The following is a 24,476-nucleotide window of genomic DNA, read 5'->3' on the forward strand; positions in this document are numbered from 1 at the left end:
CATTAGTTCTGCTTATTCTTGTGGTAATTGGGAAATACAGCTATACTTTGAAACCACAAGCAGCCAGACCTATGTAAGTTATAGTTCGTCATAAAAAAGGAAACTTAGTCACATATTTAGCAGTCATTTCCCCTGTTTGAGAAATCTGTACATACATTGTCCCTTCTTTCTCACAAAAACTCTCTCTCTCTGGAAGAAAAATAAGGTGTGTCCAGAAAGTTTTCTATTTGAAAGCTCATTGAGCAATAAGAGAGAATTTCTGCAGTGTGTGGACTTGCATATAAATTCATCTGCCAGGACACTTCCAAGTACATGTGGAAGCGTAATCTACAGCTAGAAACTACACAAAGAAGTTCTGAGTACATAAATGCAGACTCACAGGTAAGTAAATGTGAGGGAGATGTAAATCCTTTTTTTCTTAGGTTATGTTATGGAGATTGCTGGATTGGAAAACACAGAAGTCTAAAGTTTATGAACAAGGCAGCAAAATATTTTCATCAGGCTAATTATTTGAAGGAGAGAGAAGCTTTACTGCTATAGGATGGCACGTGTGCCTTATGACTTAATAATGCAACAGGAACATTAATGTTTAATTTAGGTTTAGGAGACAGAGTAGCTAACTTTCCACCCTACTTCTCAGAAAATATCCTGTAGATACAATACCAGGGGAAATGGATTGATTTAGAAGCTGACTGGCCAATAAGAGAGAATTTCTGCAGTGCTTGGACTTGCATATAAATTGATCTGTTAAGGACACTTCTTACTCCATCTGGAAGCTTACCCTACAGATAGAAATTACACCAAACTCCTTGTAGCTTTGCTTTATTATTATTATTTTTTGGTTTTTTTTGTAAACTGTGTGTATGAAATGATCAACCTTATATTGAAAACAGGCTGTGATAGTCAAATTAGCTGTAATCAGCTAAACTGAGGTCCTGGAATGGAGAAAGTTTGAAAAAGATATAACGTGAAAGGAATTTGGAGAATGACTACTTTCTTCATAAGTAGAAGAAAGGTATGTCCACATATGTCTGTATCCAAATCTGATATGTGTATGTACTGGAAGATATATGGGTTTGTCTAGTTTTTTTGGTCATAATGGAAGGTAATCTCCTCTTGTCATTTGGTAATTGCCCTGTAAGGTAGTGATAGTTAGACATCTTCTAGTGTGTGTATAGCATGTACAGACACACATAAGCAATATATGCATGTAACGGTAGTATGTGTGCGCATATATAGCATTTTATATGCTTGCTGTAGACACAGGTTATGTATGTAAACTTGGAATTTTACATTCTATGTATACTGTATATCTATTCAACTTGCTGCATGTAGCATGAGTTACTATGCTGAAATGAAAGGAACTATACCGATTTAAAATTGGCATGAGATACCAAAAAAAAAAAAAAAGAAAAAGGATTCCAGTCTTTTTTTGTATAAGGAAAGCTATAGCTTGTCCTTGCTAAGTGAACACGTGATAGTTAATAATTTATAGGCAGCAGAACAGTGTTTTCCTCTGTCCATGGCTCAGGGTGGTTTCTATTGATGCCCTGGGTTTTTCTCACTTTATGTGCCCAAATAATCAAATATTGAATCTGAAAACTCTTTTGCATGCATGCAGACTTAACACAGAGTTCTGTGGCAGCACATACAACTTGGGTGCACAGCTTTGTGTGCCAATTCCACTCCCCCCCCAACAACAACAACAACAAAACTAGTGTGAAATGTTGACTTCGGCTATACCTCTGCTGCAGTCAGAAAGTGTGACTGGCAACATAGGTAGCATTAGGGCTGTATGAAATTTCACCAGCTGTTTCGTTTCAATGCTGTTTCAATCTCAAAACAGAGAAATTGAAACAAAACAAAGGGCTTTGAAACAGCTTTGAAACAAAAGGGCAGTTGAAAGATTCTGAAAGTTTCAAAACATTTTGAGTTTTGAAACTCAAGCTGGGCTTGCCTGCAGGGAAACAGAAAGTAAGAGGGAGGGGGAAGAGGAGCAAAGAGGTAGGGAAGACGGGGGGGAAGGACTGGTCTGATATTGACTGGTGTAGCTGGCTAGTGACTGTGATCCTTCCCTGAGGTTCCTTCCAATCCCAGTACTCTGGGGGACGGATGGAAAAAAAGCATAAAAGGCAGCATTGTTTGAACTGGCCTGCTTTCTGCCTTGAGGTCTGACAGTTACTGAGCTGTCTTCCAGCAACTCAGGAGCTTTAGATAATGAAGGCTACTACCACCATTGATTTGAATGATTTTCTACTAGCTAGCCTATCAAGTGAGATTCCAGAATACCTTTTGCTTTCTTCTAGACCCTTTTATTAGATCCCTGGTTGCCTATATAAATAGATCCCTACTACCTAGGAGGCTGATAAAGTGAAGTTCATAGGCCCAGCTGTGAAAAATGGTTTGTAAATTCCCTTTCAGGATCAGGCCTGAGAGACTGGAGACAGAGTGGGTTTTTTTGTGAGAAATGTGCTCCCACAGGTAGTTGGGTATTGTTGTCTTTGATAGATTCTGGTGTGCAATTTGTAGGGGTACTGGAGATCGTTGGCAGGTTTTGTGTTTTGATCTGTAGGAAGTTGTCTTCTGGTGATGAGGCTAGCAAGGTTTGGTGCTTGTTTGAATTTACAAACCACTTTTCACAGCCAGGCCTATGAACTTCATTTCATCAGCCACCTAGGTACAGAAACTCATGGACTCAATATAGACATTGGATTTATGACACCTGTTGGACATCCTGACTCCCCAGGTACCTCTCCACTTTTACCTGTGCTGCTACATCCCTCTTTCCCCCCCCATGCCAGCCTGTCTGTCACTCCCTGATACCTCCATTTCCATTTTCACTGACTGGCTCTCTTGCCTGCATTGCATGCCAGCCTCTGGCTTCTTTACTATTCCTTCCATCCATGAACAGCAGACCAACTGCAGGTGCTTCTTCAGCCGGACTAGGGTTTTTCAACCCGAAAGCTTGCTAAGATACATTTCTGTAACAATTCAGTTTGTCTGCTAAAACATACCAAATTAGACTGACTCAAAGGAAGGGACCTTGTCTACCAGTGCCATGTCCTTAGACCAACACTCCTAGCACCTGACTGGAAGAAAGCAAGTCCCTGGGCACATTTAAGCCCCAGAGCTGGGGCTGGCAGGGAGAATTCTGTGGCAGCTGCTGGAGAAGAAACTGCTGCAGAGAGGAAAGGAAGGCTCCATCACAGTTTGGCTGCCTAAGAGGCTGCTGGTGCTACTGTGTTGCTTCTCACACGTTATTATTTTACCTGTTGTCATTTAAAGTTGTGTTCTGAGCTGAGGCTGTAGGGGAGGAGGAGCCCTCATTGGGGCACACTACCATGTCATGTAGAGACCCCAGAACCAGTGAGGGAGCACCTTAACACACACACAATCCCACAGTGAAGGCATGCTTTAACACACATGTGGGAGAAGAAGCTCTTGCAGGAGAGGAAAGAAAGGCTCTGTGACAGTTTAGCTGCCTGAGATGCTGCTGGTACTGCTGTGCTGCTCACTAAGTTATTACCTGTTGTCATTTAAAGTGATGTACTGGGCTGAGGCTGTAGGGGAGGAGGAGCCCTCATTGGGGCACAGTACTGTGTCATGTAGATGCCCCAGCACCCGTGAGAGCATGCCTTAACACACACACAGTGTCACCCATGTCATGAGTTTTGCTTGTCAGCAGCCCAAGGTGCAATTTCCCAGAAATCTCTGAACCTATCTCCTTGAAAGCTGATATGCTTCATGGCCTCAGCAGGGCCTAGCATGCCTGCAGTCTTTACCCTGCTGTGCCTTAATACACACGACACAGTTTTGCTTTCAAGATTTGAGGTGCAGTTTCCCAGAAACCCCTTGTACTTATCTCCTTGAAACTTGGCAGGCTTAAAATGTCATCCAAATAAGGCAACAAATGACAAAGTTATAGGCAGTTTTGTGTTTCTCCATTATAGCCTATGGGCAAAACTTCAAAACAGCAAAACAGTTTTGATGAAACAACACAAACTGTGGTTTCAAAACAAAATGAGAGTTGAAATGAAACACTGTCCTGTTGAAATGTCGAAACAGAAATTGAAACGGAATGGTGCTGTTATGCATAGCCCTAGTAAGCATATCCCAGTTTTTAATCTGTCTCATCTGGGTAACCACAACAGTGAAGAGCATGGTCTTCAATGTCAGCTATGCAAAACAGTCAGAGACTCTAGATATATGCTTACCAAAGTGTCTAAAGCCAGTGCTGATCTGTCTTCACTGATAATCTCACCCAAAATCACTAGATTAAAACTAATTTACACGTGTGCCAACCCCACTTTTGACTGCAGTGCAAACAAAGCCTTTGACTTTCCAATATTAGATTCCAGAGGCGGTGGGGGGAGGTTGTTTCACAAAGCACTTTGGGGGCTGTAGCATTCTGTGGCCTGTCTCATGCTTTTCAAGAAGTGAAAAGAATGTGGTACAACTGATCTGCATATAACAGACAGACCCTATCTTTCCACAAGTCACATGCCATGGCAGGGGTAAGGCTGGGTTTGATAGACTAGCATGGAGCTAAACATGGTTTGTATTCTCACTTTATTTATACAGTACAACATTTGCCATGTTGCAAGCAGAATTAGCAGTTCAGTAACAATCAACACTAGCTGGGCTGAAAAACCAATGGCTTGATTCAGTTCCATGTTGAAGTCTGCATTTAAGGAATGGGGTAAATGACATGAATTTGTTTCCTCAAGCTAACCTATGAGGGGGTTTTTTAGGCAGGGGGAGGGGGGACAGGGTCTGGTGATTAGTGTGAGGTGCCAGAGCAGTGTTATTAAATGCATCTTATAATGTAAGCTGTTGGCACCAATGTGGGTTTGCAGAGTCTTGGTTCTCTTGGATCTTATGTTCTCCAAGGTGTGATACCAGCTGTTGTTGGATCTGGAGTCAGTGTAGGATCTTTACATGGAAATATGCATGTCTACCTATTTGTCTAGTAACCTTGAAAACAGAGTGTTACCTTATGCTAAGAGTCCACTCAGCAGGTGAATGTTCTGGCTTTCATCTCAAATTTTTGAGCCAGCAAAATTTGTATTTTTGATGGTAGGGGGAAAGAGTATTCTTCTTGGACCAGTCCAGTCCTTGCTTAGAAGTAAAGTAGAGCCAGCATGGATGTGACTCTAGAATTTGATCAGAATTGTAAGAAAGACCATTTACCCTGTGGCATTTCTCAAGTGTTGATAAATATGTTCTAGCTCACACTCAATTCTGGCCCCAAGATTATATATCAGTCCGTTGGATTGTAGCATGTTACATTTTGAAGTTTTCTGTTCTGAGCATTTTTTTTTATCTTAGCGCTCAGTTTTGTTGTGTTTTTCAGTTAATGTGATGACTTGTTAGGGGCTTAGACTGTGAAGGAGGAAGGATTCCTTCTGCAGATTCTAAGCCCTTAACAGGTCATCACATTAACTGAAAAATACAACAAAACTGATCTGGGAATCCTTTCTCCTTCAGATCTACAGGACCACGTATACCATAGCTTAGAGGTGAAGGCATCTTTCTGTTTACTGTGGGTGCTCTAAAGCTAGCTAGATTCAAGAGTGATATGACAAGAACAGTTAACACTGAGTATTATCATTTTTTAAAACTAACTGTATTATATACTTGATCTTCTTACCTGCAGGTTTCAGGATGCTGTTTCCCATTTTTCTCATTCCCATTTCTTGTGGACAAAGACGCCTGTGCTCTTGCTTGCAATCTCTTTTTGCACAATGGATGCATCTGCCTTTAGAATCCAGCCTGTGAAAAGCATAGGTAAAGGCAAATCTTGGCTCAGAATTTTAGCTAGCTTGATAATGTGGTTGACCAGTGCTAATGTGAAACAATTTCTCTGGTTTATGTAGATAAATGCCAGGACCACACCGTATATTTCAAACACTACTTTGTACTAAGAGGAGAAGCTGTGATTCTGAAATGCCCTTCCTTCAGTCATGAGGCCTTCTCTGACCTGTCTCTCAATCTGACATGGCATAAAAATGATTCAAAACATGTGATCTCAGGAGAAGATAAAGAACAGAGAATTCAGGCAAAAGGTGATACTCTTTGGTTCTTACCAGCATCACTAGAGGACACAGGAGTATATATCTGCACTCAAAGGTAGGTTTGTAAATTGAACAAGTTGTCCATGTCTAAGGATGAAGGGCACTTAAAATACGAATGTCTGAGGGTTAAACCTCATTCACTTGTGCTAAGTGTCCTCTGAGTGTCTCAAGTTATGCTACTTAAGGATAAGGTTGATGCTGGGCCATACAGCCTAGCTCATGTTAGGGTCACTTCAATCTACTTCATGGAGATAAAACAAGCAATTTGCAGTCCTCCAGAATCCCAGAATGCACTGCTTCCAGCCCAGATACAGGAAGGATAGCACCCAGGTGACCTGGGATTTAGTCACACCCCTGCTGACCAGCTTTCTAGTAGCAAGTCAGAGAAGTGCAAGCAAGAAATGAAATTATCCCTTAACATGTGACCACTCATGGCAGGTGCATTAACGCATGCAATTAAAACATAATAATAAACTCCAGTGCAGTTTGCAGTGGAGTTGATTTCTCTTGAGTGCGGTATTTACACATGCACCCGGAACTGCAGCACATTGAGCTGGGTCGGAGCAGCCCTGGGCTAGTGAGGAGCCTGGGGGATTAGCCTGCCATCCCGGGGGTACTCCAGCCTGGCTCAATGTACTGCAGAGGTGCTGACTGGGGCACAAGGATGTTATAGTGCAGGGCTAGTTGGCAGGCAGCCCCTGTACAGTAGCACTCTCAGCCAGCCCCAGTCACCATCTACATGTGTATTTTGATGCATGTAACTACTCTGTTATAGAATAGTACTTGTCCCAGACAATAGTGAAGTTTATTAATTTACTGGGCACTAATATAAGTGCCCATGTAGACAGTGATGCTTTACTGAGGAGCTAAGTAGTCAGCTCCACAGTAAAGCACACATGTAGATGCACCCAGCATGTTTTTATTTTAACACTGCTTAGTGTTCCACAGATTTTGTATGGTTTAAGTGTAACGTGTAAGTATACCCTAAAAGTTATTATTGGCTGATAGAAAGCTTACTGAAACCATTGAAGTGTTTTCTTTGACTTCGCTGGGCTTTGTATCATGTACCAACCTGTAAAACTTTGCATTCATCAACCTGTAATTAAGTTTAGCAAGTAGATATACACATTCTGGGAAAATTCAGGAAGTTTAAAGCACTGTTAAGTGTTTGGTGGCTTATAAATGACTGATGCATGAAAACCTGGCAAACTATTGACAAGCTGTACACATTTTTGCTCTGAACTAGTATATGAATGGCTCTGTCTTCTAAAGTACCTTTAAGTCAGCAAAGGGGATAGAAGAGTGTTTAAAACATTGCTAGCCCTGTAGAAACCTGCCGAGTTCTAGAAAATGTTAGCTTTTGATTGCAATTTTGAAGGGAAATGCATAGTAACTATATAAACAAATATTGGTTTTTGTGTTTGATTGCACAAAGAAGCTATTAAGACAGCTTTGAAAGTATTTCTCCTGTTTCTTCCTGCTCTGTTTTACATTACAAATTTTAGGTCTTAACCTCTTTGATTTTCCTGGAAGACCTAGAGGCAGAATGCTAGAGTTGCATCAAGATGGGCTGAACCCTTGACCTGTGACTTTCTCAATTATCAGTGAAGACTAAGGGACATTGGTCACACTTCAGGGCTTCATAAATTTCAGAGTAGTTTGCAGGTTCAAAGGAGGAACCAGAATCTGGCAGACTTGAAGGACTGGAAAGAAAGAGGACTGTTACATCAGAGTAGACTGAAATTTAAATCTTCCTAAAAATACTTTGTCTGACACTTTCTCCTTTTGCTCAGACTTTTGATACAAAACAGGAAAGTGAAACGTACTATTTCTTCTATTTACAATGTAAAGCAAACACACATTTGAAGCTGTCTTTGTAAAGGGACAGAACAGTGTGACTTAGAGCAGTGAATCCAAAGCTTTTTGGACCAATAGACTATTATTAATCCTGTTTTCTTACTGAGCACCGTACATTCTTATTATCAAACTTTTAATTGGAAAGGGGAGGGAGATCAGTGAACTGTGGTTTACTTACGAAGGCTTTGCAGCCCACAAGTGTTACTTGGACCACATTTTGGAAGCCAGTGGTTAGAGGCTAGATCACTGGGCTTGAACTTGGAAGATTTTCATTCTCTACTGGCTATGTCAGGTCCAAGGTTGTTTCCACTTTCTGTGCCTCAGTTTCCCCTTGTAAAATATAGGTAATGGCACTGACTCTGCTAGTGAAGCGCTTTGATATCTCCTGAGGAAAATTGATATGTAATTGCTATATGTATTATTATTATGTATTAAAGAGTAGGGAATCATGAAGAAGCAGACATACTTTTTCCTTGCAAACCTTTCCCTATAAGGAAACAGACATTTTTCAGTAGACTGTAAAATGAGGATATAGGCAAATTATTGCACATCTTTGCTGCCAGCAGTACTGGTTAGCACTTATTTTGGAATAGGATATATATATATATATATGCAACGCTACACTGATATTATAGCAATTACATATGCCACGTAGGCACCAGCAGATGATTAAAGGAACCTAGGCATTGCAAAGTCTCAATAGCACAAACACGTAGGTATCAACTTGTTATCAACAGGTCTACCTCACTGCATAGGTGCAGTTGAATATTTGCATCTCTCAAAGGTGACCTTACAGGGTTTGTGCTTTTAAGGCAGCTGTTACCAGATGGTTTGTGCTGAAGATTGTATAGCAGTAATTGAATAAAACAGCTTTGTTTTATTACCTTGATTGAAAAGAAAATGCTACTTTGCAATTGTTGCAGAGAATGTGAAATTGGAAACTAAAACGAATAACCCTGCTGATAGCATGGACGGAAATAATCCTAATCTGTCCTCCTAGTCAGAACTGGAAAGCCCTGCTTTTAAAAATACACAAACAAAAGGTTCATTGGGTCAAAGGGAAAGGGAGAGGCTAAATAGTTTCAACATTTTAGAAACAGGTAGTGTGTCACTATCTATGGTTTATAAAGTACTAGATACATTTGTCACCATATATGCCAGTATGCCTATTAATAGTATAATAATGATAGTAGCCATCTTTTAAATAAATGCTCCGACTTAGAATTTGCTTAGATGGCCACTGACAGGTCCCATTATTTAGTCTTAAATTAATATCTAGTTGATTTAAATGAGTTAATTTAAATGTGCTCATAGCTGCTTCTTTCACGAAGAACCTCTTTTCCTTGTGTGAGGCATGGTTAATAGTGCAAACTAGCCTCAGTGAATTCAGTGAACACAATATGCAAAGGAAAGTTTCAGATATTAAGTCTAAAGAACCAGCAAAAAGCTCAGAGTCTGCTAAAATCAATACTTGTCCAAGTTCCCTGCCCATAACCTGGTGCAGGTAGTCCTTGACTTACAACATTTTGAGTTACAATGTTTCACACTTACAACATTTATAAATTGACACCCTGTTTCAACTTTCTGACATCAGTTTTGACTTTACAAGGCTTGATTCTATGTGATGCCATGCTAGTGAGCACACTCACTGTGTCACCCCTCTCCCTGGAGAACATCTTTCCAAGCTTCCTTGGACACTCTCTTTAAGAAAGCAGACAAGACTCCAGAAAAACTTGCAGCCAAGACTCCTGAGAAGACTCCAGCCAAGAACCCTTCAAAACCTCTAACCAAGAGCCCTTCAAAAAGTCCAGCAGTCACCTCAAAGAAGTCCTTCCAAATCAATGTGATTGCTGATCACAATATAAATACATTAATGTAGCTATGTTACTCATCTATAATTGATTGAGTACAAAGTTATGGGTTATTTTTTGGTGAAAATAGGGTATCAGGCCAATCCTCCATTTATAACATTGTTTCCTATGGGAAAATCAGTTCTGAGTTGCAACATTTCAACTTAAGATGTGGTTTTCAGGAACCAATTGTGTTGTAAGTCTGAGGACTGCCTGTGTTTACTTGGCCTTGACTTACTGGGACTAAGTCAAGAAGAAACAGAGGTGCAAAGAAGATAATTGACTTAGTGTCACAGAGTAGCAGATAATATAACTGAGTAGTTCTGACTAGTAGTTCTCTGCTCTAATCACTGGCAATGTCCCGTTGTCCTGATTTTGAAGTGTGACCTTAACCTCTCAGTGGTGAGAGAGACAACATGCTCAGACTACTCCCGTAGGTACTGTGCCACCCAACACAGAGCATGTCTACACTTTCTCCACACCACACTGGGGAGTGCTGAAGGGAATCATGTCACACCCTAAAATGATGTAGCGGCTCATAGTGCAGTATCAGACAGATACCTATTTGAAGACTTCTCTCTTGGCTTATTGGCATGTGTCCAATGCCATACTAGGGATGGGTACATTTCTGTCCTTGTGAGACTTTTGTGTAGAGCAGGCATGCCCAGTGCAGTCCTTTGACAGAGTAAGTAAGCATGCCTGAGTTTCCTCACCCAGTGAAAAGAGCAAGTCTGTAAATGTGGAGTTTAGGCTGAATTTCTTTGGTTCCTTAGGAACAGTATTAGACTTTTATCTGCATTTAAGCAGGGATGTTTCTAATATTAGCACAGAGCAGTTATTGACTGAATAATCATGGAAACTAAAGTGCCAGCACAGACCTTGAGATGTTTCCATCAGGTCAGTGTTCAGTTGTGTCAGCAGAAGGGGAGAATGGTGTGTACTGCTCCTACAGTAGTTCTGTAGCTAACTGGAGGATTTCAGTTTCTAGGATGGTTTACTAAGTACCTTCCACATGCATTACATTTATTCATGATTATTTTTAAAATATTATTGATTTTCACTTTCTGTTCTATGGGTGTCCACAATTGTCAACATCTCTGTCATCTGCTTGCAGGAATTCCTCTTATTGTGCCAAGGTGTCCATTCATTTAACAGTTGTTGAGAAAACTGCTGCTCATGATATTTCCTACATGCAAAAGCTCTTCACTTTTACTTCTGGGAAACTTGTTTGCCCTGATTTGGGGGGTTTCATGGACAAGAAAGCAGACCTGGAGCTGAAGTGGTACAAGGTAGAGAATGTTATTTTCTTTTTTTGAAGGACAAGAATCTCTTACGAAGCCTTTTGCAGTGTTCACATACGTTATTCTGAGTGTCTTAATGAAATAAGTATTTCTCCTCAGCAGTATTTTTTTAAATGTCATGACATTACATGTCCTTTCTTTACAAGCTTTTTCTTTCTTTTTTTTTTTTTGATTGACTGGGGATGTCAAACCTCCGTGCCTGGCTGAATAGCTCTGAGATATGACAATGTGACTGCCACTTATATCTTATTTCCTTGTCCTAGGAAAGAAATTAAGCTCTTTGAGCCCAGTAGAGAACAATACAAAACTGACAGGGAAATACAACCATTTTTACAAAATAATACAAACATTTCCCATCTTCTGCTCAACGGGTTTCCAAGCAGAGGGAGTATCAGGGGAAAAGACATGGAAATGAGAGAAATTAGATGTAAGAAAAGTGTTGGGTGATCATTCATCATTAAAGTAGCCATTTTAAAAGACTATGAGGAGGCATAGAGGTATGCTTCGTTAACCTCTCTCCACTTCTAGCATTCTTTTTTATCCCAAATCTTTTATTGAAGTTTTATGGCTTGCAAGGGGGGAGATGTGAGTCCAACAATTAATATTTCTTTGTAAAATTTATGTTCATAACTACTTATTTCTGGATTCAAGACATAAGATGTGACAACTATTAGCAGAGCATCACAGTTTGTGCCAGAAGCAGCCATTGAGCTGTTGGTAGTATTTTCATGAGGCTTGTGAGATGGAAACAACATTTTATTTGCAGAAACTTGGGATGTGTGAGAGCTTGCCCAGCTCAGGCTTTCTTTCTCTCTCAGTCTCATCCTATGTTTCAGTGAAATACTGTCTTTTATGCCAGAATTTCCCGGAGTAGGCTTGCTAACTACATGTTGGACTTGTGCAAAACGCATTATTTACTTTCCAAACTTTTGTTTCATGTATCACAATTTGATACCAACCATCACTTAATTCAGAACTCTAGTATAGACAGCTTGGAACTTTGCAGCAACTAGCTGTATGCAAATAAAGGGAATTGGTAACCAGGTTTGGTATCAGGTACTGACTATGGTTGAAACCATGCTAGCAAATATTCCCTGCCCAATTTTATTGTGATTACCAGGCTGTGGGCTAATATACCTAGGTAAAATTCAGTTTTACAAGGTGATTAATAAGGTCTTTATCATAAGAAAAGCCCCTGTCTCTACTGAAAAGAATATGCTTCCTGATAGCAAATTTTCAGTTAGAATTAGAAATAATGGCTGGGAAACATGTTACATATATTATGAGACTGGGTAGGATAAATGATTACTACAAGGGGAATTAAAGAAGATGGGCTCTGTCTTAAAAATGCATGTGTTGTTGGAAAAGCTATATATAAAAGCAGAAAAACCTCATACTTATGACTAGGGATTCTGGTTTTCTCTGATTAAAAAAAATCCCCAATTTTCGGTTAAAAAAAAGTAAGCCCAGATCCTCATTTTGCCATGATTTAAATTAAAAATGTATATAGTGTTTCATTAAGTCATGAATTTGTATATGTATGTATGTGTACATGTAGGTCTATATGTATATACAGTGGCATTTCATTTTAATCACAAAAAAATGTGGATTTGGGGTTACTTTTTTAAAACCGAAAATTGAGGATTTTTTTTTCAGTCAGAGAAAACCAGGATCCCTCCTTATGATTCAAAGCATTTCAGAGTTTATGGGTTTATCCTCTCTGAAGGATAGTTATTTGGATGTAAATCTTTCCATTTTGCAGGCACTAAAGAAAAGTTGCTCAGATATCCATCATAAACGGGATACTAAAACTTAGATAAGAGCATATAAGTGATTTTCTCTGGAGGTTACAGAGAGCATCAAGTCCCAAGTTTCTTCATATACAGGCCTGTTTTAACCAAGACACCTCTTTTTTGTGGTTGTTTCCCTAGGACTCTGTGCCTTTGGATGAAGACAATAAAAAATACATAAGACTGAAAGAAACAACCTCTCTCATCATCGGTTCTGTGTTACCAGAAGATTCTGGCTATTACACATGCAAAACGTCTTTTACATATGAAGGCACACAGTATCCAGTTACCAGAACTATACTGCTACAGACTGTTGGTAAATCTTCATTGCTTAAGACACTACTCTGTTTACCAGAATCTCTCACCAAAATTTCATAGACATTAGGGCTGGAAGGGACCTCGGCAGATCATTGAGTCCAGCCCCAAAATGGTCTTTGTCAATGAAATCCACAAGAGGAAATTTATGATTATCTCTGTGCTGTTGCTAGTTAGCTGTCAGAAAAAGTAGGATACCAGAACAGCTTGCATCTTTCTTGCTTTTGAGAATGATCTAAAATAGTTTCACAGAACACTGTGGCCACAGCTCAGCTCAGCTCTTTGTCTGGTGAACAGATGAGCCGGCAATAGGATTTAGCAGTGTACTTGTGGGAGGTGGAACAGTGTTTTTGTAAGTGTCTGGAGTTATTAAACTGAATAATTTGTCATAGGAGACACTGAAAATGACTTCAGGGAGTTTAGAAAATATAATCTTTAATTAAACTAATAGGGGATGGAAAGAAAAGCTATTCATTTCACTTTCTCTTTGGAAATATGATACAGATTCCCTTGTCTGCTGCACTAGTAAACAAACCTGGCAGTCATTATTTTAATACTATGGCAGTACACAACACAAACACCAGAGGGCAGGCATGTTATATTTTAGTCTGTGATTATGTAGCACTGAAAGTTGAAAATGATGTTCAGAATTTCCCAATTCCAAGAAACTTGGACTTGTAGTTATCTGCATGTATATTGGCTCTACTGCAACTGCCAAAGGAATAGATCTTTCAGATCTTCCTCACTTGAAGTTCCCTTCTGTTTGAAGTTTTTAATGTCATCACTCAGGATTGCAGTGTGACCCGGGTAATCTGTAAAGAAACAAATCTTTAATCGGAGCCTTCCTATTGAATATCCTGCTATTCTGTGCACAACACAGATTCAGTGTGTTCCACACAGAAGCACAAAGTTAGAGGAGAAGTGATGAGTGGGATAGTGGTTGGAAAGGAAAACCTGCATTAAGGCAAACGTGCTTTGTGGCTGCTAGATTTACTGACATAACACCTAACAGCAGGTGTAAAGTTGGAGAGGGTCTCCTAAGAGTCTTAGCTGTGTGCCTGAGGTTCACTTTCAACATTTCTGCTCAAAACGTAGTGTTGAGAATGCTCTTGTGGGTTTGAGCACTGCTGTGCAAGGATTTCTAGCTCTACTTCTCAGAGGAGAAGACTACGTCTTATGCTTAACCTTATAAATATCTGTTCCCTGTTGCACATGTCTACCTTTATCATCCTACTGTGCATTATGTGATGATGATGAAGCTTTCATGATCAAGGCCTGAATCTACGCATGTCTAACAATTTTCCTTATTTAAGTCCATTAGCTTGAAATTGTAATTCCTCTCATTGTAAACGGTAGCATCAAAAGCTTTACTAGAGTGAGAAAGGTGCTATACAGAATGGAAAATTTCCATTTGTAGGTCTTGTATGGTTATTCTGTTGTGTATTGCATTAACCTTGCCTTTGGTCTTCTCAATTCTGTTCAGAAACAGAGAAGAGAAACACACCTGTGATTGTATACCCAGATCAGAAGACTACATTAGCTGTTCCTGGTAAGGCCAAAATCAGGAAAGTATGGGGGGAGTCTCAGTTAGTAATAAACTGTTATAGCTCTGCCAACTGTGATTTGCATGGGCTGAGGATCTGAGCTAGGGGTGGTTTTTATTCATTAACCTTTGTTAATTTGCAGGTTCCGTCAATTCAACAGATACTGAAGCAAAATTACATTGTATGATAATGGCTAGTAAAGCAACAAATGCATTTCACTGTCTTTAGAGGGTTGTCGGTTGTAGCAGTATTGGTCTAAGGACATAGGCAGACAAGGTTCTTTGGGTAAATGTTATATCTTTCACTAGACCAACTAAATAATTGGAAAAAATTATTCTTTGCAAGCTTTTGGGTACAGACTAGTGCTGTGCGAAGCTTCGGGTGGTGGTTCGATTCAGCCTGATTTGGTGGCCGAATCTCTGAATCCAAACTGAATCGGGACCATTTTAAAGCTATGAATCGATTCAAAGCTCTCTGAATCTTCAGCAAAAATTTGGAGTGTTTTGATGATTTACACAGTCCCTGGTGGCTGTAGCTGACTCCGAACTGGCAAGTATTAGGGGCAGGGCGACTGGGTGTGGGGGGGCCCCTGCCAGCCCTCCTGACCCTTTCCTTCTCCCCCAGTCACCCCATGGCTACCCCTTCCTGCCCCAGCTCCCAGTACTTTCAAAAAAGCCCTGGTGCTCACCGAGTGATGCCAGGCGGGGGGTGAGCCCTGCTGTCCCCCACTGCCCCACATTGTGTGGGGGGCTCTGCACGAGCTCCCTGACCTTTCCCTCACTTCCCCAGCCCCTGCATGCGTGCCCCGCCTGGACCTGCTCAGGCCCTTTAAGGAAAAAAACCCAAGAAAAACACTGGGACTTACTGCTCCTGCAGTGGCCTTGGGGTTTTGGGGGCTCGTGTAGAGCCCCCCACATGGTGCAGGGAAGCGGGTTTGCGCCATGCTGGCAGGAGTGGTGAGTCCCAGGGTTTTTTGGGGGTTTTTTTTCCTTAAAAGGCCAGAGCTAGCTCAGGTGGGGCAGCCATGGGGGGGCTGGGGCAGCAGCCAAATCTCTGAATCAGATTTGGCTGAATGGAATCGGGACAATGATTCGAATCACCAGATCAAATCACTGTCCTCTGAATTGCCTGAAACTGAATCCGAAGCGAGTACTAGCCGCTTTGCACAGGCCTAGTACACACACCCTTCTTCAGGCAGAGGGAGAGTCTACAGTTGTAATACTGTAATACAACTGTAGACTCTCCCTCTGCCTGAAGAAGCGTGTTTGTACCTGAAAGCTTGCAAAGAACAATTTTTCCAACTATTTAGTTTGTCTAATAAAAGATATCACATTTACCCAAAGAACCTTGTTTCGCTATCGTTAGAGCTCTGGCTTATTCAACATTTCTTTCTTATCTTTCCTAACTTCCCCCACTCTGTATTCCTTAAGGAGGATCTGGACTATTTCATAGCCTTGAACAATGGTTTTCTTGACTTTGGAACATTTTTGTTTGTTTTAAGTGTTTGACTTGTAGCTTCTCAGACACTCTGTAATTAATGATCAGGGTATCTTGATGTGGTCTCAACATCATTACATTGTACATTATTTTATGACGTGAAGCTTATGTTCCAAATCTCCAACTCCCCCAAAATCTAAAATATATTTAACAACAGACTTTTTTTTACTGTATTAACTACTAATTTATGCTCCAAAAGCTTGACTTTTAAGTCCCCTTTCCCTTTTATGACATCAGAGCCTAAATGAATTAAATGAGTAACATGTGTAAGGCACACCAGTTTTTGTAACTAACAACTCCTATGGGAGTGATGTTGGCTAGCATCACGTCCGGCCATTTTTGTCTTCCTGGACCTAGTGTGAGTGACCCACTGTACCCATTTATAGCAGGGTCACCAAGGGTAGCCTTCAACACCCATCAAGACACGGCTTGAATTTGGGAGCTGGAGCTATTGCAAGTCAACATAACCCCTTTGCCATTACACCCCAACACTGCATTAATGCAAACCAGAATTTTCTCTACTTACCTACCTCACAGTTAGTTTCATGTATACTTTGCACTTCAATTCAAGTGTGTTATCTGACCACATATTTTCAGTATGAAGTAGTTGCACCCTGGTGAAGGTTCATCATCCTAACTTAGGACTAAAGTGGTTTATTGCAAAATTCCTGATATTTTCATTGTGCCTTTACCTATTTTTGGAGGCTCCTCTTGTATTCACTGTCATTTTAAACAGGATTGCCTTCAACAGATAGCACATCTAGGAATGATGTTACATTGCTTGTGAATCAGGTGGCTCTTAAACTGTAAATTATTCCTTTGACGCACAGTAATTGCAATGTCTCAGAAAGATTTGGGCCTCTGGAATGTAGACTTGTCTCCTGAGGAATGTGGCTAGAGCAAATGTTACTCACTGACGTATGAAAAAACCAGATATTTGCTTAGTGTCTAAATAATAGGGACAGCTGCCAAAATGTTTAGTCTTGCTGCCAAGAAGCAGAGATGGACTAATTGGACAGAGCTGCTCTGTCTATTAGCCTGGTATGTAGCTATGAAAAGGGGAAGCTATGGTCAACATGTGTGGGGTATTATCTCTTACTGAAATTAGTGGTCTTCAGTGTGAGAAATGGTATTGCTTAATACAGCAGTTGGCAACCAATGGCCCACAGTCTGGATCCAGCTTATGGAGCTGTGGCTTTGGCAGCATTTCACTGTGTGGTTCAGTTGTCTAGGGCTCTGGCAGTGGGGTTGCTCTGCCTATGTGTTGCTCTGCTGTTTGCCATGTCATGCAGCAGCTAATCTGTGTGGATAAGCAGAAACAGCAGGTAGGTCCTAATGCCTGCTGACCTCTGACCTGAGCTGGTTCATTCTGTTGTGCCCCCCACCAGTGATTGAATATATCCAGCAGCATAAAACTGGATGGGTGAGCAGGCCGGAGCTCTGTGCACTGTCTAATGAGGAGATGGGAGGAACAAGTCATCCTCTCATCCCCCAGTCTGTCCTCTCTGGCACTTTCCAATTTGAGCCACAGCAGCAAGCAGAGGTGGTGGGTATAGGGCATTATGGGCAATATAGTTCTGTACAGTGGTAGCAGCTGAAGTTTGCTACTGCTATGGTGGAGATGTCAGTCCATTTTTTGCCACCAAAATCAGGAGGTTTTGTGTCCTGTCAACATGGATGTCTGTAGCAAAGAAATGAAATGACTTCTGCCATTAGCAGCAGTGAACTTGCTGCTACTGCTGTATTCTGCCCACTGCTGGAGCCTCTGCTGAAGGTACAGGGAGGAGTGAGAGAGCACAGTCCTGGCCAGTTACACCTCTAAATATATCTGTGCAATTTCTTTTTCTTTTCTCCTAAAAACAGGCTATAAGATGATTATCCCATGTAAAGTATTTATTGGATTAAGCAGACACTTTTATACTATTGTGGTATGGCTTGCCAATGACACATACATTGACATGATGTACAAAGACGACCGAGTTACAGTGGGGGAGCGTCAGTGAGTATTGATGAGCTGTCACGCTGTTTGCTTGAGGGCGGGAGGTTGTTTGGAAATGTCATAGGCACATTCTGTGCTATTGAATATCAGAGGGTGAAGTAAGAAGTGAACAGTTCTGTTTTTGGATGTGATTCTAAATTTTATTTAATTTGATCCTTTAAGTCCAGATCCTAAAAAACACATGCAAGTGAGCTGGCTCATGCTAATGGGTTGGTCCATTAATTCCTATGGGAATTCTCACTTATGAATATCTTTATACACCTACAAGTGACTGTGGGACTGAGCCAGAATGGAAAACTAAGTGTGCCTCGTTGGGTCTTAATTGGAATTTTGATGCTTAAGTCCTCAAACCTGACCCAGAATACCTCTGCTGAAGCACCACAAAGCTCCTTAGGCTCCTAAATTAATTCAGCGCCTATATTTTGAATTGTAAAGTTCCCTGAGGCTTCTGTTCAAACTTCTAAACTCTGCCCAGAAGAGTGATCTGTTATGTATGCCCAAAGGATACACCAATTGAGTTCAACACAGAGCACTGCAACCACAATCACTTTCAATAAAAGTTATTGCTACTCCTCCTTTTACATAATAGCCTGGTGATTAAGGCATGAGAAACCTAAGCTCCAGGCCTGAGGAGATTCAAACTCGCTATAAAGTGCTCTAACCTGAGGCTTTAGAATAGGCTGGGAGGAGGGGAGCATCCTTGAGTCCTGCTGAAGCTGAGCTACAGGTACCCATGTTGACAGGGAGTAAGAAATGGAGGCTGGAAACTGTGTAATAGTCTTTTCCATTGGGCTGCCAGATTGGGCCCATACCAGACCCCTGACCCCTGACTATTAAGCTGGTGCCAACTCAGATGAGTAACCTCATGTTAGATATGAAAGAAGGTAAGCAAATGTATTATTTTTATTCCAGGGAAATTGTAGAAAATGGTGAAAACTTCATTGAGGTGCCCTTGATTTTTGATCCAGTCAGAGAAGTGGATTTCTACACAGACTTTAAGTGTTTAGCCCAGAACAGTGACGGGTACCAAGTGCTGCCAACGCGGGTCAAAGAAGAAGGTATTGATTTTGATTGCACATAAAGCTGGAGAAGAAAAACAAGCTATAATTGTCACTTACCATGAAATCAAATTTAAACATATCTTAATAGTGCATGAATTGTTGTTGAGCAAATAATGGCTGCTTCATTTAATTGCACACTCACTGCTGAGTATGGTATTGTGGGGCACCTCACACACAAAGGACACTGTCTGTAGTCGTCTTAGTAGTAACATTCAACACAAGTTAGGGTCTGCATGGGGCTGAGTCTCTTTGGGAACACATTTTGTATAGAATGGTTGAAAACCTGGTCTCACTGATTTCAGTGAGGTCAGGATTTCAACCAGTGCCTCAAGTGAAGTAGAATAAGGTGGCTATGTCAAGAAACAGACTCCCAGTGAAATAATGATTGGTTTGAATTATAATGGATTAAGTTATTATGCGTTGTCTGGAAACAAGTCTTATGGTCAGATGGACTGAGAAACATCTGTGAAAACCTTATGGAGTAACACAAATTGTTTCTTTGTGTGTTGTTGATGACTAAGTCCTGCTCATATGGCAGTAGAAAGGCACAGTAACATTTAAAGTCTTAATTAAAAGACACAATTCATTCATTTTTGGGGTTTTACTGTTTCTGGCTTTTTGATGTGCTGCTCACATTTTCTATGAGTTGTTAGGTTATCTAAGAATTACTAATGAGAAGAAAATCCATTAATAGATATAGACTATTATCAGAGGCATAATGACTTGGCTGAGGGATCTGGGGCAGCTGCCACACACAGGAGCAGTGGCAACTTCCAGCTGTTGCCACTGTTTCTGTCAGTGTTGTGATTTTGTCTTGTGGCAGCAGCGGTGGTCACTGACCCTAGTTACCAATTATTGTACTAGTTTGTTTCTTGTATAAAAGACAAATGGTATAATCCAAATGATCTGTGATTCGGGTAATCTTGGAAATTAGGTTGATTTTAGTAAAAAAGTTAGATTTCAATCAGTTTTGCTTTGATCACTGTAACTTAAAGGGATTGCCAGTATAAGGAAACTGCCTAGAACAGCAATTCCATACTAGCTTCTCACATGAGTACTCTTAGGCTCTATATACCCATTCACATAATCTGGAAGAATTCTTCCAGGTTTGTTCTCCTGGTAGAGAAATTTATCCAGAGCCACATGTACAGACATACAAGGCATTTTTATACATGCCCTGGGAGGTGGGGGAGGGGCACTTTAATTAATGAGCCACGCTAATTAAAAGCCTCAGAACATTGCATGTATCAGCATCCCCCAGACTGAAAAATGGCGGTGGGGCACTTTGAACTAAAGCTTATCGAACAAGCTTCAGTTCAAAGTACCCTGACACCATTTTTTTCAGCACGGGGATGCTCATACATGTGAGTCTACGGGAGTGCATTTATTTCTGTGCTCCAGCAGACTCAATTAATCAAGTCTGATCCAACGCATTGGATTTCCAATGCATCGGAGCTGGCTCCCTGCACATGTATAGGAGTCCTCAAATAGTGAGGCCCTGAAAAGAGGAGATCTTGCAGCGCAGACATTGTGCAGCCTGATGGGTCCTGTGCACACATTTCAGTATGCTCTGTAGATTCCTTTAGTATTCCTGGTGACAGATGACCGTAGTGCATAGGGTAGTCCTGATTGGCTGAACCAGACTCCCCATGGTCAGCCTGGGTTTCCCTGCAGCACAATGTGGGGACTGGGATGGAGGTGTGTGGTACTCCTTGCTGGAGCTGTGGAGTCCAGTGAGTGACAGACAGTCTCCCTGGAGAGGAGAGGAACTATGTTCTTTTTTGAGAGAAGCACAGCATGTACAGATATTTGCTCCTGTACATTCGCTCATGTACAGAAACACTCCTGGGAGAGCGAATATCTGTATACTGCAAATATCTGCAAATATCTTGGGAATGATTTAACCCTGGTTGCTACCTGTTATTTTCTCTTGGAGTTGCCATTTTTACTCTGAGAGAAAAAGCCTGAGTATCTGTACACTCCTGGTTTCCTTTGGGAGTGACTCTCCCAGGAGAAACTGAATGTCCGTACAAGGTCTTATTCTACACTAAGAGTTCCTTTGTGAGGTTTAACATAGTCTACACTGGAACTAAATTAAACTAACCCACACAAAGGCATTCTTAGTGTGGACTGAGGGTGTCCATCCAGGGATCTAGTGTAATAGATACTGTACTTTGAATTCACACCCTCATTCATTTCACAGGAGTTTCTCCTCATAGACAAACCCTAAAATTCTGATCCTTCAGCCTTCACTCCAAGTGAGTATTTCTTACTCATTTGATTAGGCTCATTACTATCAAAGGGCCCATTCAGTGAGCAGGCTGTAGGATCAGATACTCATTTTCTGGGGCTTTTTTGACTTTACAAAATTATGCTGTTTCATATATAGATATTAAATAAATAAATAAATGTATTTGTGTGTGTGTATATGTATATATAAAATATTTCTCTCTCTTTCTTTACAGCAATCAGTTTCTCCTGGTACATAGCAATGATTCCAGTAGCACTGGTCTGCCTGCTTCTAGGGGGTTTATTCATTCACAAATGCTGGAAACTGAGAGTTGATAAAGGATATATGATTGCCAAATCATAATGAGGAAAGCCTGCTTCAGGTGCCAACCTTCAATAGAAAAGGTTTCATCCTGTCTATATGTTAAATATAATTCAGAGAGACATTTTTAGGCAAGCTGGATTATGTTTCAAGAAAATGTACATTCGTTATTTTTTTATTTGTATCTTCTGAGATAGTGCATTGTATATAGATGAAGATGAATTGCAAAAAAATCACTTTTTAGTTTACAATTGGAAGGTAACTTCTGGGCTTTTTGTAGCATAAAAGAATACCTCTCCTTTATACACCCCCCCCATATAGTTTGTCTTTTAGTTATGTGATCGAGTGGGGCAAAGAGGCTTCTGACTAGTGTAAATACTATAATCTTAACACAACAAAAATGTTATTTGAGCAAGCTTGTTCCCAGAAGGATAATTCCACTTATGGCAACTGCCTACTGTAGCTCTGTTTTACTTCAGACTAAAAGGAGCCAGAACCCTACAAAAACAAACTATCTCAGTGTTTGCTATTTGGATTATTTCTCACTTAAAATTTGCTTTCTGAGAAAAACAGAATTAATATAGTAGGTGCGGTATCATGGAGCATTCTATGTAGTCTGCCAAAGCATCGTAGCAAGAGACTTCTACTGTACCATGCTATAAAAAGATTTTGGAGTATGTTATATTAGTTTGGAATTATAAATACATTTCTCTTAACTCATTTGACTAATTCTTGCCTTATTTCTGGAAATGATGTGACCACCTTGCAATAATAACACTATAATCTTGCTTTATAATTTATTTTATGTACCATTCTTTCACATTTTAGATTTGATTCTCTTCTCTCATGTCTAAAATTAATGATGTTAGACCAGTATGCAACCACTGAATTATACAAAGGGAAACATCCCAGGTACAAATCACAGCCCAGTTAGATTAATTAGGTTAATCTAATCTTGCCCCATTCCTGAAACAGATCAGAATCAAACAACAGACTAGGAAAAATATGAAATCTCTTTCACTGGCAAATTATCAGAAATTAAAATGAATAGAACATTTTAATTATTCTGTCTTTCAGGAAATACTAATTGCTTGAAAGGTAATTGATAGAGGAACAGCTATACGATGTACAATAGATGTTATCTGCATGTACCCTATTTACCTGAATCCTAGATGACTCTGAATTTAAGATGAGCACTCCATAATTAGATTCTAGATGTGAAAAATTTGCTATAATTTGCCATGTCTAGAATCTCTAGTTAGATTAAAGTATAAATTAAAAGTAGGAACTGATTGTTGCGGGAAAGAATCTGGAGAAAGCGCAAGTTTTAGCTACGCGTGCCAAGAATGAAGAAGATATTTTTATCAGTAGCTTCTGGTCCATGTTTAGAAAACAAATATGGCTAATAATAACATTCTTAAAAGAGTCCAATGATATGACTCCTTTCCCCTGTACTTCTACAACAGTAATTAGGAGGCTGAAACACATCCAACAGAATAGCATGGTTGGACTTGACTGAAGAGCAGAAAAAACAATACCATGGAATATAGAATACCACTGCTGTGGAAAAGATTATTTAATAGATTCTACTTCAGGTTAGGGGAAGAAAAGCAAGATATAACAGCAGGATACAAGGATACAATTAATGTTATATAATCCAAAACATTTTGTGTCAAATGAAGGGAACAAAAGGAATTTATCTTACTCTTGGGAAGTAAAATTTGCATATGTTAATGTTACGATACTAATGGTATAAAGCAGGGGAGGGCAGAATATGGCCTGTGGGCTGAATCCACCCTACCAGGCCATTCTATCCAGCCATGGGGCCCCTATAAAATGTAGACAATTGTTACCTGCCAGTGGCTGCCTGTCTAAAAGCCGACGAGGCACCGGTGGCATGAGTTGCTGGCTGCAGCAGCAAGCAACTCTGTGGCCAATCTGATCTGCTCTGCCCTGCTCCACCCCCACCCCCACCCCCAGAAGTGTCTGGAGAGGCTTCTGCCCTGGTGACCCTGTGGCTGTTCCCCAGCCCACCTTTGTCCAAGAGTTGAAATTCAGATAAGAATGGGCAGGGGAGTGGGGTATTGCTGGGATTCACTCTGTGCCTCCATGTGCCACTCCTGGCTAGAGTGCCAGGAACACCATGTTGGCACAGAGTTGGCCCAGACTGATGAGCAGGACTTTGCTGTGTAGACATGGTGTGGGAGTGTGTGTGGGTTATGTTGGGGGTGTGGGATTGTGTGTGGGGAGTGTGGTAGGGTGAGGGGTTATGGTACGGAGTGAGAATGTATGTGTGGGTGTGTCTTGGGGATATAGTGGGAGGTGGGGAGCCAGACCTGCCCATCCTGTCCCAGCTGCAGTGGACAGTTCCCAACTACAAGGCCAGGACCCATATGGCACAGCATAGGGCCAACCTGGACCATCCTGACACAACGTGGTTCCACCTGCAAGGCCGGGACCCACATAGAGTAGCATGAAGCCAGCCCATCCCATCCCATCCCCTCCATGCCATGCAGAGCGAATCCTGGCTATGCAGCCAGGAACCATGCATTGCAGTTGGGACAGATGAAGCTGGGCTGGTTCTGTGCCCTGCCATGTAGGTCCTGGCCTTTCAGCCAGAACTGCATTGTGCCAGGA

General features: G+C 40.9%; 1 protein-coding gene across 1 annotated transcript; it reads left to right on the forward strand.

The window, feature by feature from the left end:
* Positions 1–160: 160 nt before the first annotated feature.
* On the forward strand, positions 161–24,141 carry LOC149874679 (interleukin-1 receptor type 2-like). The gene is made up of 9 exons (XM_090031678.1): positions 161–381; positions 5,657–5,787; positions 5,877–6,129; positions 10,896–11,070; positions 13,014–13,188; positions 14,671–14,736; positions 18,092–18,227; positions 19,140–19,285; positions 21,754–24,141. The coding sequence occupies exons 1-9, from the start codon at positions 368–370 to the stop codon at positions 21,879–21,881; spliced, it is 1,224 nt and encodes a 407-aa protein (XP_089887804.1). The 5' UTR covers positions 161–367; the 3' UTR covers positions 21,882–24,141.
* The last annotated feature ends 335 nt before the right edge of the window (positions 24,142–24,476 follow it).

Source organism: Crocodylus siamensis, chromosome 1, assembly GCF_052110815.1.
Source record: "Crocodylus siamensis isolate JL-2025a chromosome 1, ASM5211081v1, whole genome shotgun sequence".
Lineage (NCBI taxonomy): Eukaryota > Metazoa > Chordata > Crocodylia > Crocodylidae > Crocodylus > Crocodylus siamensis.